The sequence below is a fragment of the Salarias fasciatus genome, chromosome 20, assembly GCF_902148845.1.
Source record: "Salarias fasciatus chromosome 20, fSalaFa1.1, whole genome shotgun sequence".
Taxonomy (NCBI): domain Eukaryota; kingdom Metazoa; phylum Chordata; class Actinopteri; order Blenniiformes; family Blenniidae; genus Salarias; species Salarias fasciatus.
The window spans coordinates 22,021,705-22,049,535 of NC_043764.1; the positions used below are offsets into that span (position 1 = coordinate 22,021,705).

General features: G+C 43.7%; 1 protein-coding gene across 9 annotated transcripts in view; it reads left to right on the top strand.

The window, feature by feature from the left end:
• The window catches only part of camta1a (calmodulin binding transcription activator 1a), a 307,545-nt gene extending 282,268 nt beyond the window's left edge, over nt 1-25,277 (top strand). For 4 of the 9 annotated variants that reach the window (XM_030119523.1, XM_030119526.1, XM_030119527.1 and 1 more), the window contains 15 exons: nt 1,651-1,777; nt 2,573-2,707; nt 16,138-16,373; nt 16,536-16,732; nt 16,843-16,921; nt 17,016-17,361; nt 17,450-17,922; nt 18,697-18,875; nt 19,134-19,377; nt 20,304-20,375; nt 20,462-20,482; nt 20,614-20,813; nt 22,029-22,103; nt 22,491-22,521; nt 25,007-25,277. In XM_030119523.1, coding sequence (XP_029975383.1) covers nt 1,651-1,777; nt 2,573-2,707; nt 16,138-16,373; nt 16,536-16,732; nt 16,843-16,921; nt 17,016-17,361; nt 17,450-17,922; nt 18,697-18,875; nt 19,134-19,377; nt 20,304-20,375; nt 20,462-20,482; nt 20,614-20,813; nt 22,029-22,103; nt 22,491-22,521; nt 25,007-25,039 — 2,448 coding nt within the window. In that variant the 3' untranslated portion in view covers nt 25,040-25,277. Of the gene's footprint in view, nt 1-1,650; nt 1,778-2,572; nt 2,708-6,137; nt 6,295-6,523; nt 7,154-16,137; nt 16,374-16,535; nt 16,733-16,842; nt 16,922-17,015; nt 17,362-17,449; nt 17,923-18,696; nt 18,876-19,133; nt 19,378-20,303; nt 20,376-20,461; nt 20,483-20,613; nt 20,814-22,028; nt 22,104-22,490; nt 22,545-25,006 lie in introns of those variants that run through there. The other 5 variants (XM_030119532.1, XM_030119524.1, XM_030119531.1 and 2 more) reach the window with 5 other exon arrangements.
• Nucleotides 25,278-27,831: the final 2,554 nt, after the last annotated feature.

Below are 27,831 nucleotides of genomic sequence, written 5' to 3' on the forward strand. Positions count from 1 at the left end.
TTTATTAATTCACTTAACGGTTGTTCAAGACTGTCTGTCACTCTATAATTTCCAGCATGATTTTAAATGTCATTTTTTTGTCTTAACTTAATTCAAGGCCAGGTGTCAACTTTGTGTATGAAGGTTGTAAATAGTCACTGACTGACTAAAAAATATGCAGTCAGAATTGACAAAGTACTAATCCATCTTTGTGTAGCTGATAATTGATCTTTCTTTTTTTTAATTCAAATAGCACTTTATCAGACTCAACAAATCCAACCTATTTCAAATTGCCTTTCATCAAAACGTTGGACTCCTACTGAAGCTGCTCTTCTGTACTGTGGATTATTAAATATGATATGACTGTCATTAATTGATTAGATCACGGAAAAAAAAGAGAAAACAACATAGAACATTGGTGCATTAGTGAATATTTCTGCCTCAGAGTGGGAATGCCCCTGATGTCTTTCTTTTTGTGCTTGCGTGCCTGTGGTTAACCATCTCCATGTGTTTGGACTGGTGACCTGCCCAGTGTGTGCGTTACCTTCATAAACAGTCAGCTCCACTGCCTTAAAGTGGTGGAGAAGATTGTTGGGATGAACAAAGTCTGTAGAAAGATTGCAGGCACAACTTTAATTGGATGACCCTTTAAAAGTGAGGTCGCCAAAGAAAGCCTGTGCTGTCCTGACTAATCTTTCCCATCCAGTTTTGAGGATGTTTGGTTACATTTCTCAGTCTTCAGGTATTCTGTGCCAAAACTGAGTACTGAAAATCCTCAAAACTCTTTAATTTGTGCATCTTTTGTCATTTCCTGTTTTTGCTGGTTTTATTACTTCTTTATATGTGGGCTGAGAAACAAGATGCCACTTGAGAATAGTTAACATGATATTATCTTTGATCATTAATTAGTCAGTCACCGGAAACAGGTACAGTTATGTGCCATAATAAATGTGCTTTTATACTGTCTGTCATTTAGTTTTTTTTAAAAAAAATTGCATTTTGAAATACAAACATGCCATCTATTTTCGATATTAGAGGAAATGCTCTGTATAACCGTACAGCTACTGAATTATTTACATTGAATAATTTACAGTGAAAGTCGGGCCAGAGTTCTTTTTTTCCTCCCGCATAACAGTCGAAACAATCTTGCCTGCATAAACAACTGAAAACCATGTGCATTAGACCACATATGGTATGGTATAACAGTAAGACCTCCACCTTGTTAGAACCGCTGCTCCACTTCCTTCCAGAGGAAACATACCACCTTAGATATACTGTGAGTTGCACTGACAGGAAGTTCGTCTTCAAATATATTTTTTTATTTTGTTTTTAACATGTTTTAGTGCACCCCTCCATCTATTTCACTCTGATTATGTAAATGTCAAACCTGATTGGGATGTTGTGAGCAGTAATGCCCTCTATCAGCCGCTGGAGGGCAGCATAATGTTGGCAGTCACTTTGTGTGTTTTTGGTAAAACCAGCGTAGTGAAACTACATAGTTTATCCACATGATGGCAGCAGAGAGCTGTTCTCCCATTTCATTGTTCTCCTTCTAATTGCTCTGTAGATGGCAGTGTAGCAGTAAAAATGTGTGATCAGAACTGCTTCAGCCTGACTTGGCAGATGTTCTCCTATGAGTTTATTATAATCAATATTTGCCATGTTTTCCAGGGTGGGGTTAAGGTGCTGATCACGGGACCCTGGCAGGAGGCCAGTTCCAACTACAGCTGCTTGTTTGACCAGATATCAGTTCCAGCGTCTCTCATCCAGCCTGGGGTGCTCCGATGCTACTGCCCAGGTAAGAGAGGAGGCCTGCGTACGTCGAAGGTCGCCACCAACGCCTCAGTCATGAAACACAGCTGCTGAGTCCGATTGAAAGCTGTCTCTTTAGCTTGATGTATGTTGGGTCAGTCTTAGGATAGTAAATGATCTCAGTGGGTTTATCCTGCTAGATTTGACAACAGCCATCCATCTATCTGACTGTCTGATCCCCATAGGGTTATAAAAAAAAGGACAGTTTACCAAGCCATCTCAGGACACAACACAGAAAAGCAGACGCACATTCTCACAGTTTAATCTAATTATAACTCAGAAATAACTGAATGGTCATTCCTGTGTAATTTTGGAGGGACTTAGTTTCCAGTGAAACACCCCAAAGGTTCATGTATGACATGCAGTAAGAGGTGACTCTGTCTGGGATCCTGTTGTGAGGTGTGCACTGCTAACCACTGTCCCACCGTGTCACCTATAGAGGGGATTACAAATTTTATAGTGATGACTTTTTAAGATACTACACGCCAATTAATTCCACAACTTACAATGATGATAGCCAAAGTTAATGTTCAGCAGTGCTATCTGCATTTATTGATTGTAAAGATTTTACGACCATATGGTATTGCTGTGGTTAGCGCCCTCGCCTCAGATCCCAGCTGGACACAGGCGTTTTTTTTTTTTATTGTTGGTAAAGTTTTTTTTTTTTTCAATTTTCCGGGTTGCTCTGGTTTCCTCACAGAAACTTCATGCAACCCAAATCTATACTGTTGTCTTGAATGTGACTGTTTGACTGAATGCCTTCCATCTCCTCCCTCTGCAGCTCACGATACAGGCCTGGTGACACTACAGGTGGCCATCAGCAACCAGATCATCTCCAACTCTGTGGTGTTTGAGTACAAGGCCCGCGCTCTGCCTTCACTGCCATCATCCCAGCACGACTGGCTCTCTCTGGATGGTACGTCACCGTCGCCCTTTCTCCTGTGTCTGTGGTTCCTCTAAGTCAAACTTTCTGCAAAGCTTGATAAATCTGCAGTGTCTTCTTCAAACATTGTGCTGACTGGTTTTTGTTTGGCTCGTTGTTGCATTGCTTTAGAGGTTGTTGTTTTTTACTCAACCTGCACATTAAGTTGTTTAGTTTTGGGAATTAGTTCTGGTGACATGAATTGTTTATGAGGTGTTGTGATTTGTAAGAAAATACATTAGTTTGGTACATACAGTATATACTGTTTTACGAGATAAACTGGATATTTGACTTGTAATATTTTGGCTACTGATTAGCGTGTTGAATAATTCATGATTGTTTGTTCCTGAAAGTCCATCCAGACCTGCTTAGCAAAAACTCTCTTCATCAGTTGTTAGAGGTGAAGGTGAAGGTGAAACATTTTTAAAACTAAATCACGTCCAGTTGAATTTTTAAGGCAAGACGGACAGTCCTTACGGACATTGAGTGTTTTGTGAGATTAAACGCTCACTGAGGAATGAAATCTTTTCAAAATAAGACAGTTACAGTTTGTAGCAGAGCAGTCACAAAAAGATAAGCATAGATCATCTGGCTTTCATTTCATTTGAATGGAATGGAATTTGAATGGGGGCGACAGGAGCTCAGTTGGTAGAGCAGGTCGTCTTATAACCGGAAGGTTGGCGGTTCGATCCCTGCTCCCGCAGGCATAAAACTGTCGTTGTGTCCTTGGGCAAGACACTTCACCCACCTTGCCTAGTATGAAAGTTGTGAGAGTGAATGGTTGGTGGTGGTCGGAGGGGCCGATGGCGCAGACTGGCAGCCTCGCTTCCGTCAGCCTGCCCCAGGGCAGCTGTGGCTACAATAGTAGCTTACCACCACCCAGTATGGTGTGAATGAATAATGCAATGCAATGTAAAGCGTCTTTGAGTGTCCTGAAAAGCGCTATATAAAACCAATGTAAAAAAAAAAAAAAAAAAGAAAGAATGGACATTTCAGTGAGCTGCTGCTGCTTGTTGTGCAGGATATACAGTATGTAAACATCGTATAAATTTATATCTTCAGATCTTTTCACCAGTAATCACTTATTTTGCAAAGTGCTGCTTGTGTTTCTGATTTTCTAAATCATGATTGTGATAGTTTAAATATATTTTCTTCACAGCCCAACTTTAATGTACTTAATTTCAGGTGCAACAATCAAGCCTATTGATATTATAAAGCAAACAAGAGGAGGAATTGTGATTCATTATTAATATATATCCACGTACAACATGGGATACTTGAAATAGAATAGAACTGGATGTTTGACTTGCAGTATTTTAGCCATTGTTGAAGTGTTTTACAAAGTCAAATGTGCTCTAGACTGAGTCTTGCTATGACAGATTTTCTTGCAGTTTGTACAAGTTTGAACTAAAGACACTAGTGTTAGCTTTGATTTGAGGAGAGTGTGTCATTGAGCTGGTCACTGCTCGCTCTGCAGTGTATGTTTGATCATAGTATGTGTGAAAATCAGTGGATCCTTTAACTTTTGAGCAGTGATGATCAAACTGTGTGTGGGCATGCGTGGGTTTGTGTGTGTGTGCATGTGATGGATGGATTGGGTGGATGAATCATTCAGAAAGTATGCCTTTGACCCATTATTAGCTGGGGTTGTCTCCAGCCCTTAGCAGCCCCAAATAAGTCAGATAACCTGAATAATGAAATGGATGAATGTTTATTCCAATCCATAGTATTTTCAACCACTTGACATTCATCCCGTGGGAGAAGCAGTTTTTTTCTATTATTGCTGTTGTGCTCGGATTTGATGATCGTTATGTTTGGGTTACTTAACACATTTCAAGGTTAAATTTATTTTCATGAAACAGTCCATCACTCAGAGATTCACCTTGCTTCACCATTCAGTAAAAAAAGGTCTTTGTGAAAACAGTGCAGTGATGAATTCAGACTGTGTTTAATTATGCCAAAAGATGACTGGTTTGTGAGCCCCCTTGCTCCTGTGGAGCCGAACCGTACAGGCGTTTACATGTAATAATAGATCCTGCAGGGCCAGCAAATGTCCACTCTGTTTTAAGTCAAGTTAAGTGGGTGAGTCAGGACACTCAACTGCAAGCCTCCTCTCAACAATGCAATGACTATATAAGTCATGGTATGTCCGTGCATGTGCGTGTCTGCTGCTGGGAGAAGTCTTGCTGCAGTGTTCGAGCACTGACAGGATAAAGTAGGGCACGGTGAAGCACAAGCTCACAGGACAGCTGCATTGCAGAAGGCCCTTGAGGGAGTGGGAGTGAGTAATCGAGAGCTGGCAGCTCCATACATGGCAGCACCAGTGGATCCCTCCGCCATTCATACCCTACTGCCTCACTGGCCCATTCACAGAACCAGTTAAGGAGGAGCTGACTGTCTCAGGAAAAACACAGCCCACCCTATTACCTTACTTACATTAACTCCTTGTCTGCCATACCTCCTAATTTGTTTCACGCCAGCCTGTGGCGTCTGTTTGACGACAGTGAGAGTTGTCAACAAATATCAGTGACTGCACTGGTATATACAGCAACAGGGGATGGTATATGCAGACCTGCTGAAATTATGCAGGAAAAGGCTGAATAAAGTTTTATAAGAGACCGTGTGACTGTACGACAGTGCTGTAACAGCCAGAGGTTTGTGTGTGTGTGGTGTGCAGAGTGTGTTTATCATGATGCATTGATGCACTGAGCATTGTCACATGAGCATACCGCAGGGTTTGAGGGGAATCTTTCAGGACCACTGCTGTGTGGACAGCGACTGTGGCGCAGAGCGCAACGTTACATCCACGTGTACACTTCGCATGAGTGTTTATTTCCTCATAGCAGCGGCTTGGACTTTTTGTTCTTGCAATAAAAGAGGAAAAAAACTTGACTGTGCAACTTGTTTTAGAAAGTAGGGCACGGTGAAATGATGTGTGCTCATATCGATAAGAAACGCTGCACGTTTATCAAAAAATAATGGCTCCAAGCCATTTAGTTCCCCATTTCCAAAACACTGACGAGACAAGACTTTGTGTTTCCTCCTCAAGCTTGCAGTCAGTCACCTGATTAACTGGAATAGCTATAGGCTGCTGAAATTACGTGCCATACGTGCAATATTGAGTCTGGGTCCGCAGCGATGTGCTCTACAGCTTTGTGAGTTTGTTCTCCCATGGAAGACTAACTGTGCTATGATGTGCTAATGGCACAGCTGCCTGCCTGCCTTGATTTGTCATAATGCAGAGTGGGGGAAGGGGCGCTTTTCTCTGCAGCACTGCAGGTACGGAGCCATGGGCAGGACAGAAAATCCGTCGGAGCTGCAGAGCCGCTCGCCGTCGCCCCTGTAAAGTCCCCGAGCACGGATCCCCGCGACCCGATCCGTGTGGTGGGAGGGAAGAGGGGGGAGGGAGGGAGGTTCTGCCCAAAATTCCAGCCCCGCATAGCGGCATGCAGCAGCCCGTTAGTGTGGAGGGGAGCGTGTTGACAGCACTCACTCCGAGCCCAACTACACCGGCATGACAAACGGCACCGCGTGCACACACAATGCAGGAGCGGAGGAGTGGGCGTGTTTGGGTAAACATGGTAAACTACCGCAAACAGAGCGAGAGCTAAAAGTCTCAGGCGACAGTTAAGCAACGACAAGGCGACTCCAGACGGGTTCGGAGCGGGTTGTGCCGACTTTTCCTCCAGTGAGGGAGAGGACTCCGCGAGGGCGCGCGGCGGAGCGAGTGCGCGTCGAGGAGGGTCGGATAGATATGGTCAAATACTCACGCTTGTATCTTTTTTTTTTTTTCTTTCTAACAATTATTATGGCCGAAGGTAATCACTACGGGAAGAATAGGAGCGAGATTTCAGGACACCGGCTCGTGGAGGAGGCGACAAACGGGAATTAGGGCGTCTGTTTACCGGCGGCACGTGCGCACCGCGCTTCCTCGCAGCGGCATTTGTCGTTTTACTGCAGGCTGGGAGAGCAGCGACTACTAGAAACACTGGGAAAGTGTGCATGTGTGTGAGGTGAAACAAGTGAAGAGGAGGAGGAGGGGGCTATTAGAGGAAGAGGAGTAGTGAGCGCTCTTCCTCTCTCTCACTCTCTCTGCTCCTCTCTCTCTCCTCACGTCGCTCTCTTCCCTCACTTTGTTCTATTGTTGACGAGTGCTCTGTTGAGATTGAGAATCAATCCACACCAAGGATAAATACTCTTTTTTTTAAAAACATTTTTTCTCTCTTTTCTCCGTGTAAGACCATGCAGTAGCCCTGACGGTCAGACAGTGGGGGGCAGAAACTGCAGTTTGAGTGAAATGCAGCTTTTGGTTGGACTTCTCTGGGTCAGGATGCCAGTGAATGACACCTGCATTTCTTAAAAGACAAAGAGGCTGTTTTTTGGTTTTTGGTTTTTTTCTGGCTTTGAGGTGGAGACTACCAATGGAAAATAAAATAGAAGGTTAGAAGTGTTCAGTTCAACCCTTTGGCTGTGGTGCTGTGCTGTGTTGTGATTGTGTTCTGTTTGGGCTGCTTTTTTATATTCTGTGCATTTCCTGTGTGTGCCAGAAGAAGTTCCCTGTTTCTTTTAGCTCCCTGCATGCGGAATTTATTTGTCTCCGTGCAGTCCAGCGGTGTCTTGTGTCTTGTTACGAGGAGTTTCAAAGAAATCATATAGGTTTTTTTTTTCTTTCCTTTTTGGTTGACCACATGCTTTCCAAGTGTTTCATGTGGCTCTGCTTCATTGCAGAAAACAGTTGACGTTGATAGTAGCAGCCAACTCCTGACTCACGACTCGTGCATGTCAGGCTCTCTGACCACAACAATATTTCCTCTGCCTTTAGAATGACAAACTTAACACGTGCACCTCGTGTTCGTGAAGCCAGGCTTCAGAGCTCGCCCAGGCTTCTCAGTGTGCGCTCTTTCTCTGCAGTTTTAATCTGCTTGGTGTCAACTATCAGGTCACAGTGACCCAGGCTGATGCAAGTGCAGTTTCACTGTTGTTAGATGTACAGTAAGTCTCTCCAGTCTAGCGCATTAGCGGGCTGTCGCATCCTTGAGAGCTGCTGAGGTTATCGGGGCCAAATGTGCTTCCTTGAAAATGCCTGGATTTCTCTCAGTGTCAACTTCATTGACATATTTACAAGAAATGTCAAATAAAAATCTATACATCCTCTGTGGCAATGCTTTCAGCACCACATGTTTATGAACAGCAACTGTGTTGTAATTGCAATTACTCCTCAAACTTTGCTGTAGTTCAGCGCTTGGTGTTAAAAGTGAGAGACAGCCACATATACATGTGAATCTACCTGTTGCTTCTCTGTGAAGTTTGGAGATTTCCCATACAAGCAAATGCATTAACCACACTTAAGCCTATTAATAAAGCTGTAAAGCATGTAAGACTGTAAATTTCAAAGTGTTCGGATGACTCACCCTTTGCCATATCATGCTTCACACAAGCCTGATGCACAAGCACATAGAGGTAGCAGGAATTTGTGGCCACTTAAATGCATCGTGGTTTTGAGTCGGCAGAAGCAAGAACAGCTCAAAAGCATCTATTAAGTGTACACGTGGTCAAAGCATTAGCAGCTGTTGGTTTTAGGAGTGATATTAATAATATCGATAATGTCATACAGTTCTGTTTCCTTTATGGTCGATCTGTCTTATTAATATAGATTATTTCAGTGCTATTAAGATCAGCTCTGTTGTGGTAGCAGAAGTATTGTGTCTCCTTTCTTGCCCAAAATAGCGGCAGTGTTATTAGTTCTTTAATAATTTTAGAGGCATTGTGTTGCTGTAGTTGTACTACTAGTACACAGGGAGCAGTTGTAGTTCTAGTAACAGCAGCAGTGACGTGGGAACACTTACACCTGGAGGTGATAGATCACCTCAGACAAGACAGTTTAAAGCGATAGGAGCATTTAAAGAGAAACAGTCATTTTGGGAGAGTATGTAATTTCTCGCTGTTTATGTGCCTCGGATCATGTTTTTAAAATAACTAGAAGTTACTGCAATTAATCCAGCTTCACTGTTAGTGATTTATTTAAAGATGATTTTTTTTTTCTCCTGTCGGCAGTTTGTGTATTTATTACTGGATGTGTGATTTTATTCACGCCTGTACTGTGCGAAGCATGCAGGTGTAGAAGTTATGCAATGAGTGTCACCTCAGTGGAGTGCATTATTTCTGATAGTGTTTTCACAGTGATGCTGTTAAGTTATTAGTGAGTTTTAAAGCTGCTGCTTGTGGTTCACATTAGGCTCCATTATGTTATGCATGAATCAAATGATGTCTGTATGAATTATGCAGTCTGCATCTGCGGTAAGAGGCAGCTTGAGTTTGTTTTATGTTTTGCTGTCTGCATTCTGAGTTCACCATGGTTTTTTTTTTTTTTTTTTGGTTTTTTTTTCAGGAGAATTTGCAAATCACTTTGCTTATGTACTTATATAACTATTAAATATTCATTCATTCCCAGTTTGTGATGTGAGCAGATGTATTTGTGATGTTCGACTACCTTTTTGGGTTCAAGATTAACTTTAAAAGCTTTTTTTTTTTTTTTTTGTAATTCAAGATTATACAGCTTCGTTTTTTTTAAATCCGTTATCACTGCCCACGCCTTTGTCAGTTTTTACTTAGAGACATTACACCTTCGACATGTGCAACCAGAGTACAAACTTTGGTTTCAATCACAATGTTAAAGAGACTCAGAAAGGGCAGAGGAAGTTGAAAATCTCTCTGAATGCATGCAGCTCAGCTCGTTGTTTCGCTAATAAAGAACACCATTGCAGAAGCCCTGCCCCTGGGCCAGGGTGCTGTATATTACATTGATTTATCATTGAAATTATTTCTCTACTGATACCTCATTTGAGCGTCTGCCTGCAGCAGATGTGTCATGCAGTCTTTAGCTGTCCGTGCAAATGGAAATCTCGTTACTGTACCAACTGGACACCCAAAAGAAGTCCAGCTCCTGTACCTACCTTCCAAGACACAAAGCCAATTCTGTGTCACTCTATTAGTGTGATGGCAGATGACAGAAAATCCCAGTTGTGCGCACTCTTGGCATTTTACCTTGAATGTGACACAATGTATCTAGTCTGCATCCAGACTGTACTCATATTGACCTAAACAGCTGAGCAAATGCCAGAAGGTTAAGAGCTGCGCTGAAGGATTGTGACCTTTGCTGTTACCATAGAGGATATGCCAGAGCATTATTTATTTCTATAAGGAAATGCCAGAGACGCTGAACCATTAGGACTCCTAATATTGCATTTTTATTTGTTACTACCACTACTTTTATCACTTCAATTTAGGATCGAGTAATGCTTGTGTCAGATTTCTTTGATTTCTGTTTATTGGGTTGAAATTAAAGAGCTGACATTAGCTGATTGCCTCTTTCAGGAGTAATTTCTCCTGATGTGCACAACCTGCTAACTGATGTTAATAAGACCGTGTCTTTTTGTCTACTGGCATGGTTGTGGATTAAGTTTGAGGGCATAAAAACAGGGCAATTTAGCTACTGAAGAGCAGACAGCAGATGTATTTCACAGGATTGGAGTGGAAAAAGCTTTCTTTCTTTCTTTCTTTTTTAACATTTTATACAAGTGCAGAGATTGCATGCACTTGTTCAAGAGGTCAGCCTCCTGTAAAAGTTGACGCTTACAAGGTGAAATAATTGAGAGCCCTAAATTACAGCTAATTATTATTACCGTGGCATTTGGCGATTTGCACGTGCTTCCTTGTGCCTGATTGACGGACTGTCCGGCGTGCCTCTCGCCCCACCCCTGGTGCTGAGCGGGGGGGGGGGGGGGGGGGGGGCCGTGTGGCAGATGTACTGATATTCATCAGATGACATCCTCGATAGGATTGATGCCCAAATAACAGACTTTATCCTACATTCCTATTATTCATCAAGAGACAAGCTCCTCTTATCACTTTTCTAATAAAAGCCACGAGAAATAATAAAACAAAACCATAACCAGTCATTACACTGTGTCAAAGTACTCTGTGTCTTTGATCAACGCAGCCATGTGTTCCAGCTGTGAGGGCTGCTGCCAGATGGCCTGGCCCTTTCCCCTGCATGGTCACAAATACCAGCCCCTGTCAATCAGCTCACGCAGAGACCCATTGGGGAGGCTGGCCTCTCGTCCTTCCGCTGCGTTGCATGTGGGAACGGAGCCGGCTGAGGAAGGATAATGAGACTTAGCAGTATACTTGATTGGCACGAGCAGAACCCGAGGTGGAGAAGTGACGATTAAAGATGTCCTCCTACAGTCTGTCAGGAGTTTGAATAACTCTTTTCCAGGATAAAAGATGAGTGTGTCTATTAATAAGAGATGGAGTGTGTGATGATCAGGACCTCTATTTGGGATTTGCGCTCTTGATCTAAAATCAGAAAGGCAAAAAGATCCTTGATAGTTTTAACACAACAGTCACTTGACATTATGCACAACAGGCGTCTTCGACTTGAGTTTAATTTTCTTGTGGCTCAAGGGTGACATAAATTGTATCTGAGTGTGTTTCTCAGTCACGCAGGCTGATAATAGCTGCCATGTTCTCTCCCTTGATGTTTCTGAGTTGAGACAAGCACGCTGCCCTTTGCTGTTCACTAACTTGACCCAACTACTCAATTCTCCGGCCCGTCTTATTGACAGTTTGTCTCTTGGCGTGTCCTCTAATTCCTGCCCTTTTCCTGGCCCCTCGTTTCCCTGCCCCTTTCCATCACATCCAACTGTCCTGTCTCATCTCACTCCACCCTTGTCCTGTCCTTACTGTAATCTCTCCTGCTGTATTCTTCCTTCTTCCCATCATCCTGTTCTCACTTCAATTGTGCCCCGCTGTGTCTCAATAAGCTGTCCCGTCCTTCCTCTGCTTATCCCGGTGTATATCAACCTGTCTCACGAGGAGCTGCTGCTATCCCCCTGAGATGAGACAGATGACACATGGGGCAGGCCTTGCACATTTTACAAGTCTTCTCTACTTTGCTTCTTTCAGAGGACATGGGTGTCCTTCAGTATCCTAATAAGAATTAACAGCAGAGCAGCTGACTCTGCAGACATCTAGGATTGGTTTCAACCAGCAGAAACTGTGTTACACAAGTCCTACAGTAGACTTGTGACTTTTCCTGTGTTACATGACAGGAGCACATCAGAGACCAGTGTCTGCTGGCTCCCCGGATGACAACTTTAGTCATTTATTCTAATGAGCAACAGTCCCGGGGATTGTTACTCATTTGGGTTATCGGTCACAAAAGTTCAAGACCTGTTTTTTTTCCATCTCACGTGATGCATAGTGTTCCCTTTTTAGCCAAGGCAGCTCTTTTTTTTTTTACGTGTCTTTTCTGAGATATTTTCCAGAAGTGAAAGGTTTTCCTCACACCTCTGAGGTGTGACAAGTCAAGTCATCAGTCAGCAACACTTTATTTTTTTTAAATATAACTTTTTTTGTGTGTTAAATAATGGACTGTACAGGAGGGGAAAAAAATCATTAACTCTTTGTTGTGTTTGCTCTTCCCCTTACAACAACGCTTACACAATTCCATCTAACACACCATGAGATTACTCACAACACAGATGAGCTCATGTACATAGAATAGAAGTGTGAGAAATCTGAACGAGTGCTGGTCTTTATATGGAAAACGTCCTTCTCCTGTTTTCCATCTTTTAGAAATCATCTATTATCTAAGGTGAAAGTTGGGGGGAAAACAACCACATTTTTGCATGAGGATTGAGCAGAATGAGCGTCATTGACAGTTTATGACATAGTGAATGAGCTCCTTCATTTTGTCAACCAATTGAATTTTAAAATAGCACGCCACAGTCTGCCCCAAATGCGTGAGAGTGACCACGTCTGCTGCCACACACCGTCACGAGGGAGTAAACCAGAATGGGGGAGGGCTGTTGGCAACGTCACCATGTTGTCACGGTGCTGTTTGGCTGCTCACCCTCCCCGTCTCCTCCCTCTCCCCTCCCACTCGTCTCTACCCCCATCCTCCCTCTGCAGTGGACGTGCATCGCATTTGGAGCAGCAGGCAGCAGGTGGAGATGACATCATCTGCACTGCAGCACACTGCAGCACTGGGTCTGAACAAAGACATGTCAGCCTACTGCTAACTATCCCCCCTTCGCTCCCTCGGTCTCTCCGTCCACGTCTCTCCCCTCTCGTCGGCCAGACGGAGAGGAACGGCGTCCGTTGCCTTGTACTGACGCAGGTTGTAGAGCCGTGGCTTATCTCGGCCCCCTGACTGCCCTCCTGACACAAGCGCTCAGTCTGGATCTTGGGTCCGCAGCCTTTACAGTGAAAAGAGCGCCCGGTTTTGTACTGTCCGCCACCACGTTTAAAGAATTGGTCTGAAGTTGCAAAACACATTTCGCCATTATCATGAGGATAACGCAGCAAACGTGTCCGTCTACACCAAATTAAATTGTCTAATCTCTGTTTTCCTCTGTTTTGGTTGGCTCATTAAAGGGACAGGCTCAAAATTATTCATTGAAAGGCGTCCAGGCAGGTGACACAGTTCACATTGTAGCTGACAAATATCGAACAATTCCTTTGTCCAGCTGTCTCATTTGTCGACTCTACCTGCTCAGCAAGTGTCCCATTTGAAGACGGTCTCGCATTCAATGAAAATAACAAGAGAAGAACAGTTTATCTACATGTAATTTTATGAAAGCTACTAAGTGCAGCTGAGGAACGGCCGAAGAGCCCCAGATTGAGGACCTCCGGTCCGGGACATGCTTACAATCCTTTACACCAGGAGCCTAGATCAACACAGTAAGATGAACAGCAAACACTCTAAGCAGCTTCCCTGTTTTACATGGGAAAGATCTTACTATCTGACAGCTTGATCACTTAGTAGCTCACAGCGCACACAGAAATCGAAGGGAAGGACCTCATTGTTATCCTCCGAGTCCATTATTCACTGCGAAGCATGTAGTCACATTGAGAAATCATTTACCGCCCGGTAGAAAAGATTATATAATTTAATTTCCTTCCTTTTTCTGTGCCAGATATGCTGCATTACTGGTTTATGGTGATCTATTGCTGGTCCAGTTGGTGAATCAGCATGTACTTACTTACTGCTAGTAACCACCAGCAGCAAAACACAACATGTGCTTATTTAACCACCATAATGCTAGTTTGTCAGTACAAACCAGCATCATACTTTCTTTTTTTTTTTTTTTTTAAGATCCATACATCTCCATTTGGCCAGCATATATAGAATAAAACAGACTAGAAATAATTTATCATTCCCAGAGGGGAATTCTTAACAGCGTTCCACCATACAGAGTATCAATTTACAGTAATAAAATATTAAAGCAACATTGACCAGTTTTAATCCAGCTTAAACCAGCATTGTCATAATGTGGGTCTGTGCAATAGACCAGACAAGACCCGCATTAGGTCAGCAGAAACCAGTGAACGCCAGCATAGACCGTTTTAGGCCAGCATAAATTAGCTTTGCACCAGCAAAAACCTGCATTAGGCCAATACTAAATCAGAAAAAAAGGCAAAAAACAGAATCAAAGTAGCACAGACCAGTCATAATTCAGCATTAGACTAGCGTAAGCAATTCACAGAATTATGGGTGGTTTTTTTTTTTCAGGCCAGTGTAAAGCAGCGTTTGGCCAGCGCAGACCAGCAGAGACCAGTAACAGAAGTGGTTCAGCCAGTCACAATGTGCCTCTGCTGTTCAGTCACAGAAGTTGCTTGACCTCTTTCACAGCGGCTTCCAGGAGGCTCCACGGTGACATTAGCTCTCTATGGAGCCCTGAACGGTGACTGCCAAGATAGCGCAAATGTCACCAGGTCGTGCTGCGGCGCTCCCCACTTAGAGTCGTTAGGTCCCTACCTACGGCATCAACACGGCGAAAATAGAGTATGCCAAGTACACAGGAGAGAGATTTATAGCGTCTGTTTTTTTTATTGTTTGCCTTTGTTTTTTTCACACTGGTGTACTGAGTCCTTCTCCTCCCCTTCATCAATAAGCCAATAGCACACAGGCAGACCATACACACACAGCCATGTTCCTGTCGCCTAGTTACCGCTCGGCAGCAGGTTGCCACAGAAACGCCCTCATAGTGGCTAAATGGGGAATGCTAATGCAGTCTTCTGTACTCCCTGCTGCAGTGGGCTCTCCGTGCCCATCCCAATCCACTGTGTACTTTGTGTGTGCGTGCGCGTGTGTTTACATATGTGCTCGTACTCAGGTGTTTGTTTTTCGCTTGTGTGTAGGTGAGTGTTTGTGATGAGGTTTGTCCTTCCTGTTTCAATTAGCCTCACAATCAAACATTAATATATTACATAGGAAAGTCTATGTAATTTTTTTCAGATTGTGTCTGTAATGCATCTTTTTTAATATGCAGAACTTAACTGTTTTTTTTTTATATATTTTGTGCTTGTTTGAAGTGAAGTAGTTTTGTTGTTCAACAAGCCACCGCAAATGAGCATAATGTCCCTGCTGGTCTTTGCTTATTTCCTGCTGGTCCATGTTGGAGCACCACCAGCACAGACCACCATGACCCACTGAGAAAATTATCCCTTTTATTTAAAAAAAAAAATGGGTATTCTTCTGCCCTTATTGTGCAGTATGTTCTATACTCCTAACAGAAAATTATTTTTCTTGTTCCAAAGTTGTGAAGCTGAAACTGTAAGACTAAGTGACATGAGCAACAAAGTGTTTGTTGCCTCCTTACAACAACATGCAGACATTCACATGTCCGCCACACTTCCATCCATCTTTATATGTGAAGGCTGAATCTTCAAGGGCGTTTTGATTGCTCGAAGGTGTGATTGATACCCTACTGTCAGATTGAGGCCCTCTACTGTAAAGGTGCATCCAACAAGGGCAGGCTGGGCCTCTGTGGCGACAATAAGCTGTACTTAATCAGCTGGAAGTTTTCAGCTATAGCACTCCCTCTGAGATTGTTTGAAGCCCGCTATGACTGGGTGGGCACACTTAACATGCCCCTGCTCGCTGACCAATAATTACTCAACCTGCATTTGTCTGCCAGAGCTGTGCTTCAGTGCCATAAGAAAGATAGCACTTTAGTGACGGGAGCCATTAGCAGTTGATTGATAGGCGATAAAATATTTGAGAAAAGCCAATTATTTTGATGGAGTTAATGATTGATAATAGGGTTTCCACCCAATTAAATAAATCATCTTTGCCTCAGCTTCACCTCAACACAGTCTTTATGTATTTGTTCTGAAGCGGTTTATCGCTTGCTTCTCGATGTTGAGCATCAAGCCATTGCAACAGCCTTTAAGCATCTTTCAGCAACATATTGGAGCATTCTGTGCTGCATATTGTGTTATCGTTTGTCTTGTCAGGGTACAGGATTGTTTGTACTGGTACTAGCAAGCTCAGACAGACTTTCGTTTTTCCCCCTCATGTTGGATGTTGCTTATGTGCTGACGCATTTTTCTTCTGTGCCCCTCTGTTTGCCCAGATAACCAGTTCAGAATGTCTATCTTGGAGCGCTTGGAGCAGATGGAGAGGAGGATGGCAGAGATGGCCAGCCACCAGCAGTCGAGCAGTGCAGGGAGTGGCGGAGCTGGGGGAGGAACAGGGGGAGGAGGAGGAGGAGGAGGAGGCGGCGGCGGCGGTGGAGGAGGAGGAGGAGGAGGTGGGGGCGGCGGAGGAGGAGGAGGAGGCGGAGGAGGAAGCAACAACAGCCAGTCACAGGTAAACCCGACATGTGGCAGTGCACAGCAACCACATTATGTGTTCTGTCACGGCTGATTGACAAATGTGCTCCATAACCACATAGAGCAGAAATGATTGAAGTGTGGTGTTATAGATGCATGAGCTGCAACCAATAACCGCTGGTCACTTTGTGTATTCGAGTGTGTGTCTGGCCAGACGCAGGCCAGCAGCTCCTTCGAGAGTCGTGTCGTCGTGGTCTGCGAGAAAATGATGAGCAGAGCTTGCTGGGCCAAGTCCAAACATTTAATCCACTCCAAGACCTTCAGAGGCATGACACTCCTTCACCTGGCTGCAGGCCAGGGCTACGCCACCCTCATCCAGACACTCATCAAGTGGCGGTGAGAACAAAATGCTCTACATGGTGTATAATGGGGCTCTGGTTTGTAATTGAGGAAATTAAGCCGGACGTAAGTGAGATGCTTATTCTTCTTTCTCCTCTTCAATTCAGCACCAAGCATGCTGATAGTATTGATTTGGAGTTAGAAGTGGACCCTCTCAACGTAGATCACTTCTCCTGCACACCACTGGTGAGAGAGCTAATGAAGAAAGGTCTGATTTGTGGGTTTCTGTCTTATACTGACTCCATATTGACTCTTTTTTTTTATTTTTTCTGCCATCCAGATGTGGGCCTGTGCACTGGGCCACCTGGAAGCAGCTGTGGTCCTGTATAAGTGGGACAGACGTGCGCTGGCTATCCCAGACTCCCTGGGCCGCTTACCCCTGTCAATCGCCCGCTCGCGTGGCCATACCAAACTCGCTGAGTGTCTGGAGCAGCTACAGAGGGAAGAGCAGCAGCCTCCAGCGCCTCTACCACCCACAACTCGCATGTCTTTCTCCCCGGCCCCGGACCCCCCCACCACCGACAGCTGGATGGTCAGCTGGGCAAACGACAGCGTAGTAGCACCCGGCGGCAAGAAAGGTCCTGCCACCACCACAACCACATCCAGCACCACCGGCCTCAATCCAGGTCAGACATATTTGAGAAAAAAACTACCTGCAAGATCATTTTTTATGTGTATTACTTTGCTAATCTGGTGTGTTTTATTTTTCCGCAGATCTGAGAAGGCCCCGGTCGGAGCCCTCCAGCTACTACAGCAGCGAGGGCCAAAGAGACCTCCCGCTAGCTAAGAAACATAAACCCAACCCAGAACTGTTTCAAACTCGGCCCGACAAGGCTATGTCTGTTCCGCTGAGCCTGGAGCAGCAGCAGCTCCACAAGCTGTCTTCTAGCACTAAAAGTCTGTCCTCAGAGGGCCTGAGCTCAGACAAAGGCCTGTCCACGGGAGCAGGTGCAGGGCCCAGGTGGACCTCCAGAGACAACTTCTCCAGCAGCAGCTTAGGGAGGAAAGCGCCGGGGATCAGTGGAGGCAGCAGCCTGGGGAAGGAGAAGCTGGTCAGTCGGCTACGCCAGCGAGAGCAGCTCGGCATGCTGGTGATGGCAGACAGAGAAATGGCCGAGTCTGAACTGCTGTCATATCGGGAGGATGTGGAGAACCAGGACTGTCTCACACAGATGGATGACCTGCAGGTGAGAATGGAAAAAACTTTGTGTGTGTGTGTGTGTGTGTGTGCGTGTCCTCAGGCTGCTAAACGTGTAGGACCTGGTGTCAGAGTTGCCCAAAACCACTGGGTCAGTTTTTCTCACTCTGTCCCAGAAGTATATTTTCTAATATAGTAGGTAGTAAAAATTACATGAGGCATATACAAGACAAATTGTCAGTTTTAGCAGATCTAATTATTTTCCAAACATGCTTTTGGAAAAGTTAATGGAAAAACATTTTGATTTATGACATAAGACATTTCCCGAGAGAGCATAGATTGTAGAATATTTTGTAGCACTCCCGTTCATTTATAGTTTAGACACAGTGGAGTTTCATATTTATCAGTGCATAAAGCATGACAAAATTATTTAAATTCGACATTACAGCCTCTTTTATGTCCTACATCGAGTAGTCAGTAAACACCAGTCCATCCTGGCACTCTGTCGATGACCATCACTGCATAATAAACTCTCTATTGATCTACTTCAATAGCCAAGGGATTCTTCAGGGCATTCATATCGGTCTACCTACACCTCCAACAAATGAAGTGCTGGATTAGAAATTTTAGCCTCCGGCATTATCACAGTCATCATTATCACCTGTCTGTACAAAGCCATCCAAAGCCATCCTTTCTGTCACAGTGCCAGACCTGCAGGAACAGACCATGTCCGGAGTCCCTAAACTATAATATAGTGATAAAGAAAACGTTGCTGTGTGAGTTCTCACTTAAATTTTTTTATTTTTTTGTCCCAACAACACAGGTGAATATGATGACTCTGGCAGAGCACATCATCGAAGCAACGCCAGAGAGAATCAAACGGGAGAACTTCACCCCTGCAGACTCTGTGCCCTTAGACACATCTGGTGTCAGCAACACCATGAACTGGCTGGCCAACTACCTGGGAGACGTGGAACAGCTGCCAAGCATCATACATCTACGGTAAACAGCACCGTGCTGCAGAAAGCAGGGGAAGTGCACCTTGAAATGTCAGATAGTTTTTAGGTGTGTCTTATTGATCGCATTTGTTTCTTTTGACGGTGCTGGTATGATGCAGAAAGGATTTATCTATGATGTGATAAAACACACAAGCGGCACAGTAAATGATAGTGGATGTTTGAGTTTGACACCCATACATGTACTGCCTGCAGCATTTCAACACAAAACACATATGAATAAGTAATTTTCTTCTTCTCTCAGATCTTTGTACAATGAACCCCTGACCCCATCATCCAACCCCAGCCTGAGTCCTGGGGGGTCTCCGCTGAGAGAAGGACCCCTGGAAAGGTCAACGCTCCCTTCCCCCGCCGACTGGAGTGAGTTCATCAATGCGTCCAACAGCAAGGTGGAGCGAGACTTGGCCCAGCTGACTCTGTCAGACCCAGAGCAGAGAGAGCTGTACGAGGCCGCCCGTCTAGTTCAAACTGCCTTCCGCAAGTACAAGGTACAGGCTCAGGTGCCTCTAGCTGTGTGTACTGTTGCCCACACTTTACAGGGCTGCAGCCTTATTACGACTGGTGTAACATTAGATGGATTTGTTTTTCTTTCTTTTTAATGGGGATGTGGTTTATTTTTATATGATGCCAGTTTCTAAGCTTTGATATTTGATGTCATTTAAAGTTTTTAATATGTGTTATTCATTATATTTTCACTTGAGGTGTTCTTTTTCTAATCACAGTCAATACTGAGTTCCTTTTTTTAATCTCTGTCTCCTTCTCTGTTTCTCTGCTGATACATACATTACAGTGTAAATAATAATAATAATAAAAAAAAAAAAAGAAAACCAACAAAAACAAATATGTCCCTGTGGTTTCCGCATGGGAAAGGTGGCTTGAGCAGTGCATGGCCTTGCTTAGAGGAACGACTGCACTGTCCCCCGTGTCCCTGCTGCATTTAGACACAATTAAGCTTATTTTCTCCTCTTTTTGTCTCTGCCTATACTTCTCTCTTTCTCAGTAAGGAGTATGGAGCTTGCTACTGCCTGTTTTTAAATAGCTCTCCACACGCCAGCCCCTGTCCCCCCCACCCCCTGCCCGATCCCATCCCTCAACTCCTTATCCACCCCCGAGCTACGATAAACAAGTTTTCACATGACAAACTGTTTGCTGTCGTTCACAGTCGTCGGTTGTGCCCGTCTGGTCCGCCGGCCGATACTGGGGTGGACCTTTGGCCCTCTGTCACACAGCATCTTACCTTCTCCTCCTCAGTATTCATAGGAGTGCACGTTCACCAGATGCAGGACTTGCTCCAGGGCGGCACTCACATGCTAGCTCCCAGGAGCCTTCCAGGAGACAGAGCCGCTCACATCCTCAGTGGTGAACAGCAGCCTCGAGCGTAACCGCTGACTTGTCCCAATCTACTCTCCAACAGGGGCGGCCTCTCCGAGAGCAACAGGAGGTAGCTGCTGCTGTTATACAACGTTGCTACAAGAAATACAAACAGGTAGGCACCACGGTGAACTGAAATGTCTCCAACCTGAGCTCTTTCCTGTGCATCGTTCATAATCTTTCACTTTCCCTGTTTCCAAGCTAACATGGATAGCCTTGAAGGTAACACAACTTCATCAGATCAGCTCTGTTCACTGGACTTGTTCGTGTTTGCACAGTTCAGACCCATCGCCTCATTTTCGCGGTCGCACACAGAAAGCCTTGACTCTTGCCTTCTGTTGTTTTCCCCGCAGTATGCACTTTATAAGAAGATGACGCAGGCCGCCATCCTTATCCAGAGTAAATTCCGCAGCTATCACGAACAGAAGAAGTTCCAGCAGAGCAGGAGGGCCGCCGTCCTCATTCAGCAATACTACCGCAGCTACAAGGAGTTTGGCAGGCTGAAGCCCCACCACCGCGGGGCTGCTGCCGCCCTTGTGCAGCACAAGCTGAGGTAAACACTCACCTCCATGCAGAAGAGTGTACTGATCTAATTTAAGCAGTGAGTTACTGAGGAAACTACTCTGATGGGCCGCAGCTTCCAGATTCCGAGTCCATCACTGGACAAAACATATGTTAGTGTTCTGTGAAGGGTGCCTGTGATTCATTTCAAACAAGTTGGATCGGCAGAAGCTTTAACAACACATTCAGTACTAAAGGAGATGGCAGCAACTGTTGAAGATGCCAAGTGAAATTTTTTCTCGCTTTTGTCCATTTAAAGCAGGGGTGGGGAACCCTGGTCCTGGAGGGCCGCAGACCTGCATGTTTTCCATGTCTCCCTGCTTCAACACAGCTGATTGCAACGAGGCTCGTTATCTGGCTTTCTGCTGGACTTGGCCATGAATCTTGATTCGATTCAGGTGTGTTGAAGCAGGGAGACTTGGAAAACATGCAGGTCTGCGGCCCTCCAGGACCAGGATTCCCCACCCCTGATTTAAAGAGTTTAGCTGCTCAAAAGTTGAAGTTGTATTTTGCAATGTACTGTTTGCCAAAGATCCATCATGTTCACTACAGGAAGCTCATTTTAATGCAGCCCAACACTCTTTTAGCACAAAGTCATGTCATGAAGGTCATTTTCAAAAAGGCCCACCTGAAAATCATGCTATCTAGTCTTCTCAAGCAATTGAGTCAAGTAAACTCGGCTTGATTATGTTTTGGAAGACGATAAGTTATCAGTCATCAGTTGAGCCTTGATTGGTTCGTCTGGGCAGCATATGAACCAGTCCACTAAACCTGATTCAGCTGCTTTGAGACGCCTTGAACAAATGAAAGCATAGATAGAAATATCTGGATGTACATACTGTTCAGGCTCTGGAGTTCTGAAGTGCTATCTCCATCCACTGAATTTCACGACCGAGTTGTATCTCATTTCCATTATGGGATCATGTTGCTGTTTATCATTATGTGTAAAGTAATTATGTGTCAGTGCATTTTACTTGTGTTTTAATTTTACACAGTGAGCGGCACATGCTCCTAACATTTAAGTGATGGATATGACTGAAGAATTGAAGGATGATCAAATCATTCTTAAACACATTTATGAAGGAAGTCTTCACTCTAAGTTCATTTATTATGTTTTATTCCACTTTTTCCACTGATCTCCAGGTGAGAATTGACCATTTATGTTATTGTAAGATGATGTTTTCTATTTTTTTTTCTCTTTTCACAGAGGTAGTCTGCTCACAAAGAGGCAGGATCAGGCTGCCAGGAAGATCATGAGGTTCCTCCGACGCTGCCGCCACAGGTAGGCCCCGACACCGGCTCCCACACATCCTGACCTAATGAACACACTGCACTTCTCCAAAGGCAAGATAAAGTTTACTGACAGATATACTGCCGGGATTCGTTCCTTGCTCCTAAAGAGTAGAAAGAAACTGAGGTAATTAGTAAAGACGCATTAGACCCTAACAATAGTTCAATCACTTTGTCCGTCTCTCTACTATTTCTTTGCTCTGTGTGATTTGTTTTTGTCGGAGAAATCAGATGGGTGGTTAGAAATGTTCCCGAATCCTAAGCTCCACCTCCCTCCCCCTCACTGTATTTGGCCCCCCCGACCCGCCCTCGCCCCCTCCCTCACAGTGCCTACTGTGTGCTAATAGCTGTCTGGTATTGTTTTGCTGTTTATGCCAAGCCCCTTGATGGACCATAGACTGTTCAAGCGGGTGAGTGCAGCCTCAGCAACTCAGTTCGTGCCTCTCTTTCTCTCTCTGACTTTCCAGTCTCTGCTTCTCTCTCTCTCCCTTTTCTACCTGTGTACTCCGTATGCCTTTGTCTCCCTGACTCCCTCCTACGTCTCCCTCTCGCCCTCTGATAATACAGTTTCCTCCCTCCTTCCCTCGCTCATTTTCTCTTTTTCCTGTCTCTCCTCTCTCTTCCTCCACCCCACCCCACCCTTCCTCATTCTCCATCACTGTTGCTTGATGCCTGCTTGCATGAAGGCTGCCGACTGGAGCCACAGGTGGACTGAGAAGCTCAGATTTAGAGCAGAATCTATCTCAAACTAACAAAAATGCTTATGAATGACAATATCACAACAACACTTAACAGACACTTCTCTGACTCTCTTTACCTTTCTCTTTCTCTCCTTGGAAATGACTTTTCCTTTCCGTTCTGTTCCGTTTTCTGTTCCAGCTTTGTGTGGTTATGCAGATAGCCAGTGTGAGAGAACAGGGGGCTTTTTTTTTTTTTTTCCTTTCTCAACCATGTTTTATCCTGCTGCATGTCAAGTGGTGACAACTCCGGGCCTTGCTCTTCTACCTTTAGGCATGCTATGGGCCTGCTGTTTCTCAAGCAGTTGTCTGTCTGGCTGGCTGGCTGTGTGCTCTGTTTCTAGCCACTCGACAGACTGCGAGTTGGGATTTGATGATGCCTCGACTTTCCGCTTACTAGAACTGTGTCAAGCCGCTGAACACGATATTCCCAGCGGTTCATGAAAACAAAGACAGACACTGTGCCAAGAGAGACGCCGGTTAAAAAGTTACACAACGTGTGTTTGAAGAAGTTTGGACATTTCGTGTAAAAACATTTGACCTCCGTGCTTTCTTCTGCTCTGAGAATCCTTCGTTTGCTCTCTCTGTGTTAGCCGCAAACTGTCCCTAGAATAGGTTCTCACGCTTTCAGAAGGAGGAGGAGTGTTGATGCTGCCACCTCGGATCGTCTGTGATATAGGTTATGAAGCTGTGATAGCATATAGGTCACAGCAGAAAAACAAACAGTGGTTTCCTCCTCCCACCGGGACCACAGCACAGCGCCGTAATAGATTCACACCTCTGGGGAGTTTGCCAGCTCAGCATGTGAAGATTCAGCACACACACCTGTGACTTATCTGTGTGTGTGTTTGTGTCCGCACTCTGCATCTCTACATGCATTAACAAAGTGTGTTTCCCCTTCAAAACAAGGACACCTGCAGATGACCAGAACTAGCTGGTCTGTAGCATTCAGTAAACTCAGAAGGGAAATGAGGAAATTAGTTATTCAACAACACCTAAATAAAGTAATGTTTTAATGGTTTTTCAACTCAAATATCCGTCGCATCCTACAAACCAGTGATTGTCAAAGTGTGAGTAAATGAAGCTAGAACCACACTGTGAACAACGCTAACATTAACATCAAATTGTTATTTATGAATACACTATAATATATACCTTCTATAAGCAATATAATTCAGAAATATTTTTCTCATTTAACATCTGGTTCCACAAATTATCACAACTGTGATTTATGGTTTTACACTAAACCCTGTAATGAAATGTTTAAAAAAATGTGTGTTTCTTAGAGATTTGGCAAATTAAAAGTTTAACCCACCCTTTATTTCTTTTCTTCATGGGAAGAGGCTTCCCCCTGACCTTAGCATTCTCCTTAAACTTTCTGTCACCCCGCTTCAGGGACGCCTGCGCCACACTTTGAAAAGCACTGCTGCAAACCAGCTGAACACAGTGTTCATAAAACAACTGAAAAGATAAAAAGATAAGACTTCATTCTGAAGTGGAATACAAATATAACATATATTGTTTATCTTAAAGGGTACAGATATCTGTCCTAGAGAAATATGACATCTGTAAAATACTTTTGTGACTTATAAAGGTTTTGAAGCAACAAACTTGGAACCTCTTCCTGGATTTTAATGGTGTGTTTTGGAAAAAAAATCTCTTTATTAAAGGGTATGGCATGGACTGTAGAGAAGGAACATAGTGCAGTGACTCATGGTTTGAATCACTTAATAAAAGTGACTGAACTAAGATTTTAGTCAAAATGTCTCAGTGCACTAATGTAACTTTCAGTTTGTTCAAAGGGTGCTGGTAGTCAGATCAGCAGTGCAGACTATTCGTAATTTAAATGATCCATTATTTCTTTCTTGTTTTGATTTGGTCAAACAAGCACATTTCGTTGCACATGTAATAGTTTTATGTAACTGTGTTCTGATAATCTCCTTTTGTTCATCCTAAAGTGAAGCTTCAGTTCAATTCTGACCAACATTTTCCTTCACAGACCAGCTGTACTTCGCGACGATCGGTGCCGACTTGAAATGTTTCTGATGACTCTGTTTGAAACTCTGTGTGTGCGTGCGCGCGCGCGTGTGTGTGTGTGTTACTAAAGTCTCCCGGCTTCCGTCGTACTCATGGATGCTTGTCTCTCTCTGTGTCGCAGGGTGAAAGAATTGAAAAGGGCCAGGGAACATGAGACCCCTCAGAAGAGCCCCCTCGCGATGTGACATCTCTCTCCTGACTCCTCCTTTCTTTTTCTGTTTAAGTTTGTATCCGAGACATTTTACAAAGAGAAAAAAAAAAAAAAAACATCAACGAAAAGCACTGCAAATTATTACTACTGCTGCAGTGGTACTGGTTCGATTATTATTATTACATCTGCATTTTTTTCCTCCACATATCTTTTCTCTCCACTGACTTGGTCTTTGGTTGGAGAGTGGCGACATCCACCGGATTATAAACTACAAGGGTCGAAGGGTGGGCGGGGGTGCAAAACATTTGCTTCGTGGCATTTTTTGCACTTTTTCATGGATTGCTTTTGTCTTTTTTGGATAACGAAAGAGGCTTGGAGACAGTGGAGGAAGCAAAACGCAGGACACATGCGAGGACCTGACGAGACGCAAAACTAAAGGCTGCTGCAGAAGATCTCAGAGGACAGAGAGACCGTGCAGAAACACTCTGGGCTCTAATTGTATTTCATAATTTTTTAAGTGACCAATCAATTCATTCGAAGAAGGATTTTTTTTAACCAAATATATTGATAACCCACACGCCCACTTCTGTCCACTGCTGTAGATTAATACAAAAAGCCAGTTTAGCTCAACTCTCCCTCCTGTCCCACTGTGCTCTACCCCTCCAGTCCGCCCAGCCGGGTGGAGCTACACATGAATGTAGTCGGGGTTCAACCACGGAGAAGCAGATGGGAGATGAAATATTTGTGTTTTAACATTTCTTAAAAAAAAAAGACAAAACAAAACTATGCTTTATCGTAAATATTGCCACTTTATTACTTGAATTTGTTCCATACTGTCCAGTGTATTTCTTCCATCATGTCCAATGTATTGGTGATCTGTATCTCCAGGCTATATGTTGTTTAATCCTACCAAGAAAAGATGCATGACTTCTTGGCAAGAAAAGTCTTTGCTTGTGTGCTTATGGTCTAGTCTTTCAGCCTACCCTCTGGTTTTTCTTTGGTTTCCACGCCAGTGGTCCGCACATCCATATTCTCCTCCATGAGTTCGGTCATTTCAGCGATGAAATGCTTTCCCTGTATCGTCCCGTTAACTTCTTTGTGTTGGATTTCCGTTTGCCTCCTTCAGTTGGTTGCTCCTCTGAAACCTAACAAGAGAAAAGAACTTGCCTATTTTGTGTTGTAATGGTTATGGTCATGCAGGTTATTACTGTTCTTTTTAAATGAACTTCAGAGCCTGTGAGGGCTTTTGAGGGGAAGATCACATACATTGCCTTGACGTCTTAGAGATTCTTTGAGGGGTCCCTAAGCTTGTCCCAAAATAGGGGTTTGACAAATCCATATTTTTGACAATTGAGCGATTTCTGTATATAAAGAAGGCTGAAAGTACGTAGGGGGAAAAAAAAATAACATGTACCCAATGGGGATTGTATTTTAGAAATATATTATTTTATTCATTAAAAAAAATGGGTCAAAAACAGGTACGAGACAAAAACAGAATATTTGTATAGTTTTGTTTGAATGCCTAAGAAGTATGGTTGTATTGTTTGTATATAGTGTAAATACCTGGGATAAAAATGAGCTATGTGCATGAAAAGTATGAACAGAGTCAAAAGGGAAGAAAAAAAAAACAACGACAACAAAAGCAGTAGTGGCTATGCTCTGTAAAATTAAAACTATTTCACTATTAGAGTATTTTATTTTATTTTGATTGTTCTTGAGAAGAACATTTTGCTAAAGCATGATATTATTGCAATATAAAAAAGTAAAAAATACTGTATTTAGTGTTAGGAGAAGTCTTCGAAATTATCTTAAAAACAAGTATGATTATGTTTTGGTTTTTTTTGTTGTTTTTTTTGCCATTTCTTTGTTTTGGGCTACCAAGACCATTTTGCCAATGGTGCCAAGGTATGTGAATGCTATTTAGCTTAAGACGAGAATTAAGTTAACTTTTTTGCAGAACAGATAATCATACAGTGAAATACACAGTCGCACTGAAGACCATAACATCACAACTGGCCGAGGATCGCAAAAAACAAACAAATAAACAAACAAACAAAACAAGAAGGTACACAGTTTGCAAGAGGGAGTCGTATTCAAGATGCCAAAAGCATTTAAGTCTATCTTGTCTTCACCGTTCCCACAGAGCATTTATTCATCACTGACTACACCGGATCAAAGTTGGGTTTTATTTTTTACTTTTTTCGTCATTACAAACAGGAATGTGAAATGATTACTGAGGTATCTTGACTGATCTTAAAGATTGTAAATGGCAGCCATGCCCGTAATGTCCCTGTAAAGCAATCCATGTAATTACTCTCTGACAGGAAGTCGCCTCCATCAGTGTGCAGCGTTGTAGCAGACTTTCGGTTTATGAATTCCAGGCTGATCTCTGTAGTGAAGTGGTGATGGGGATTATCTCTATTCTATACTCTTTAATGGAAAATGTCCTTGATCGGAGCTGCCGGGGATGAAATTGACCTTGTGTCCAGAAACAAAAACATCAAGAAAACAAGTGAAGTGGAAAAAAAAAAAACGTGAAGCGTTGTGTCGAGTGCTGCATTTCTCTGCCAGGCAGCTGAAAACACTTTTACAAAATAGACAGTCAAAGGTGCTACTCAAAAGGACAGCATTTAGAGGTAATGACGAGCCAAAACGACTGTATAGAAAAAATATGCATAACCAGTGCCATTCGCAATTATAAAGCATACGATACTTGTACATTAGAGGATATATAGCATAATGATGTGATAGCACAGACGTCGAGATTGGGCTGTTGGAACAATCTGAGAGAGAAT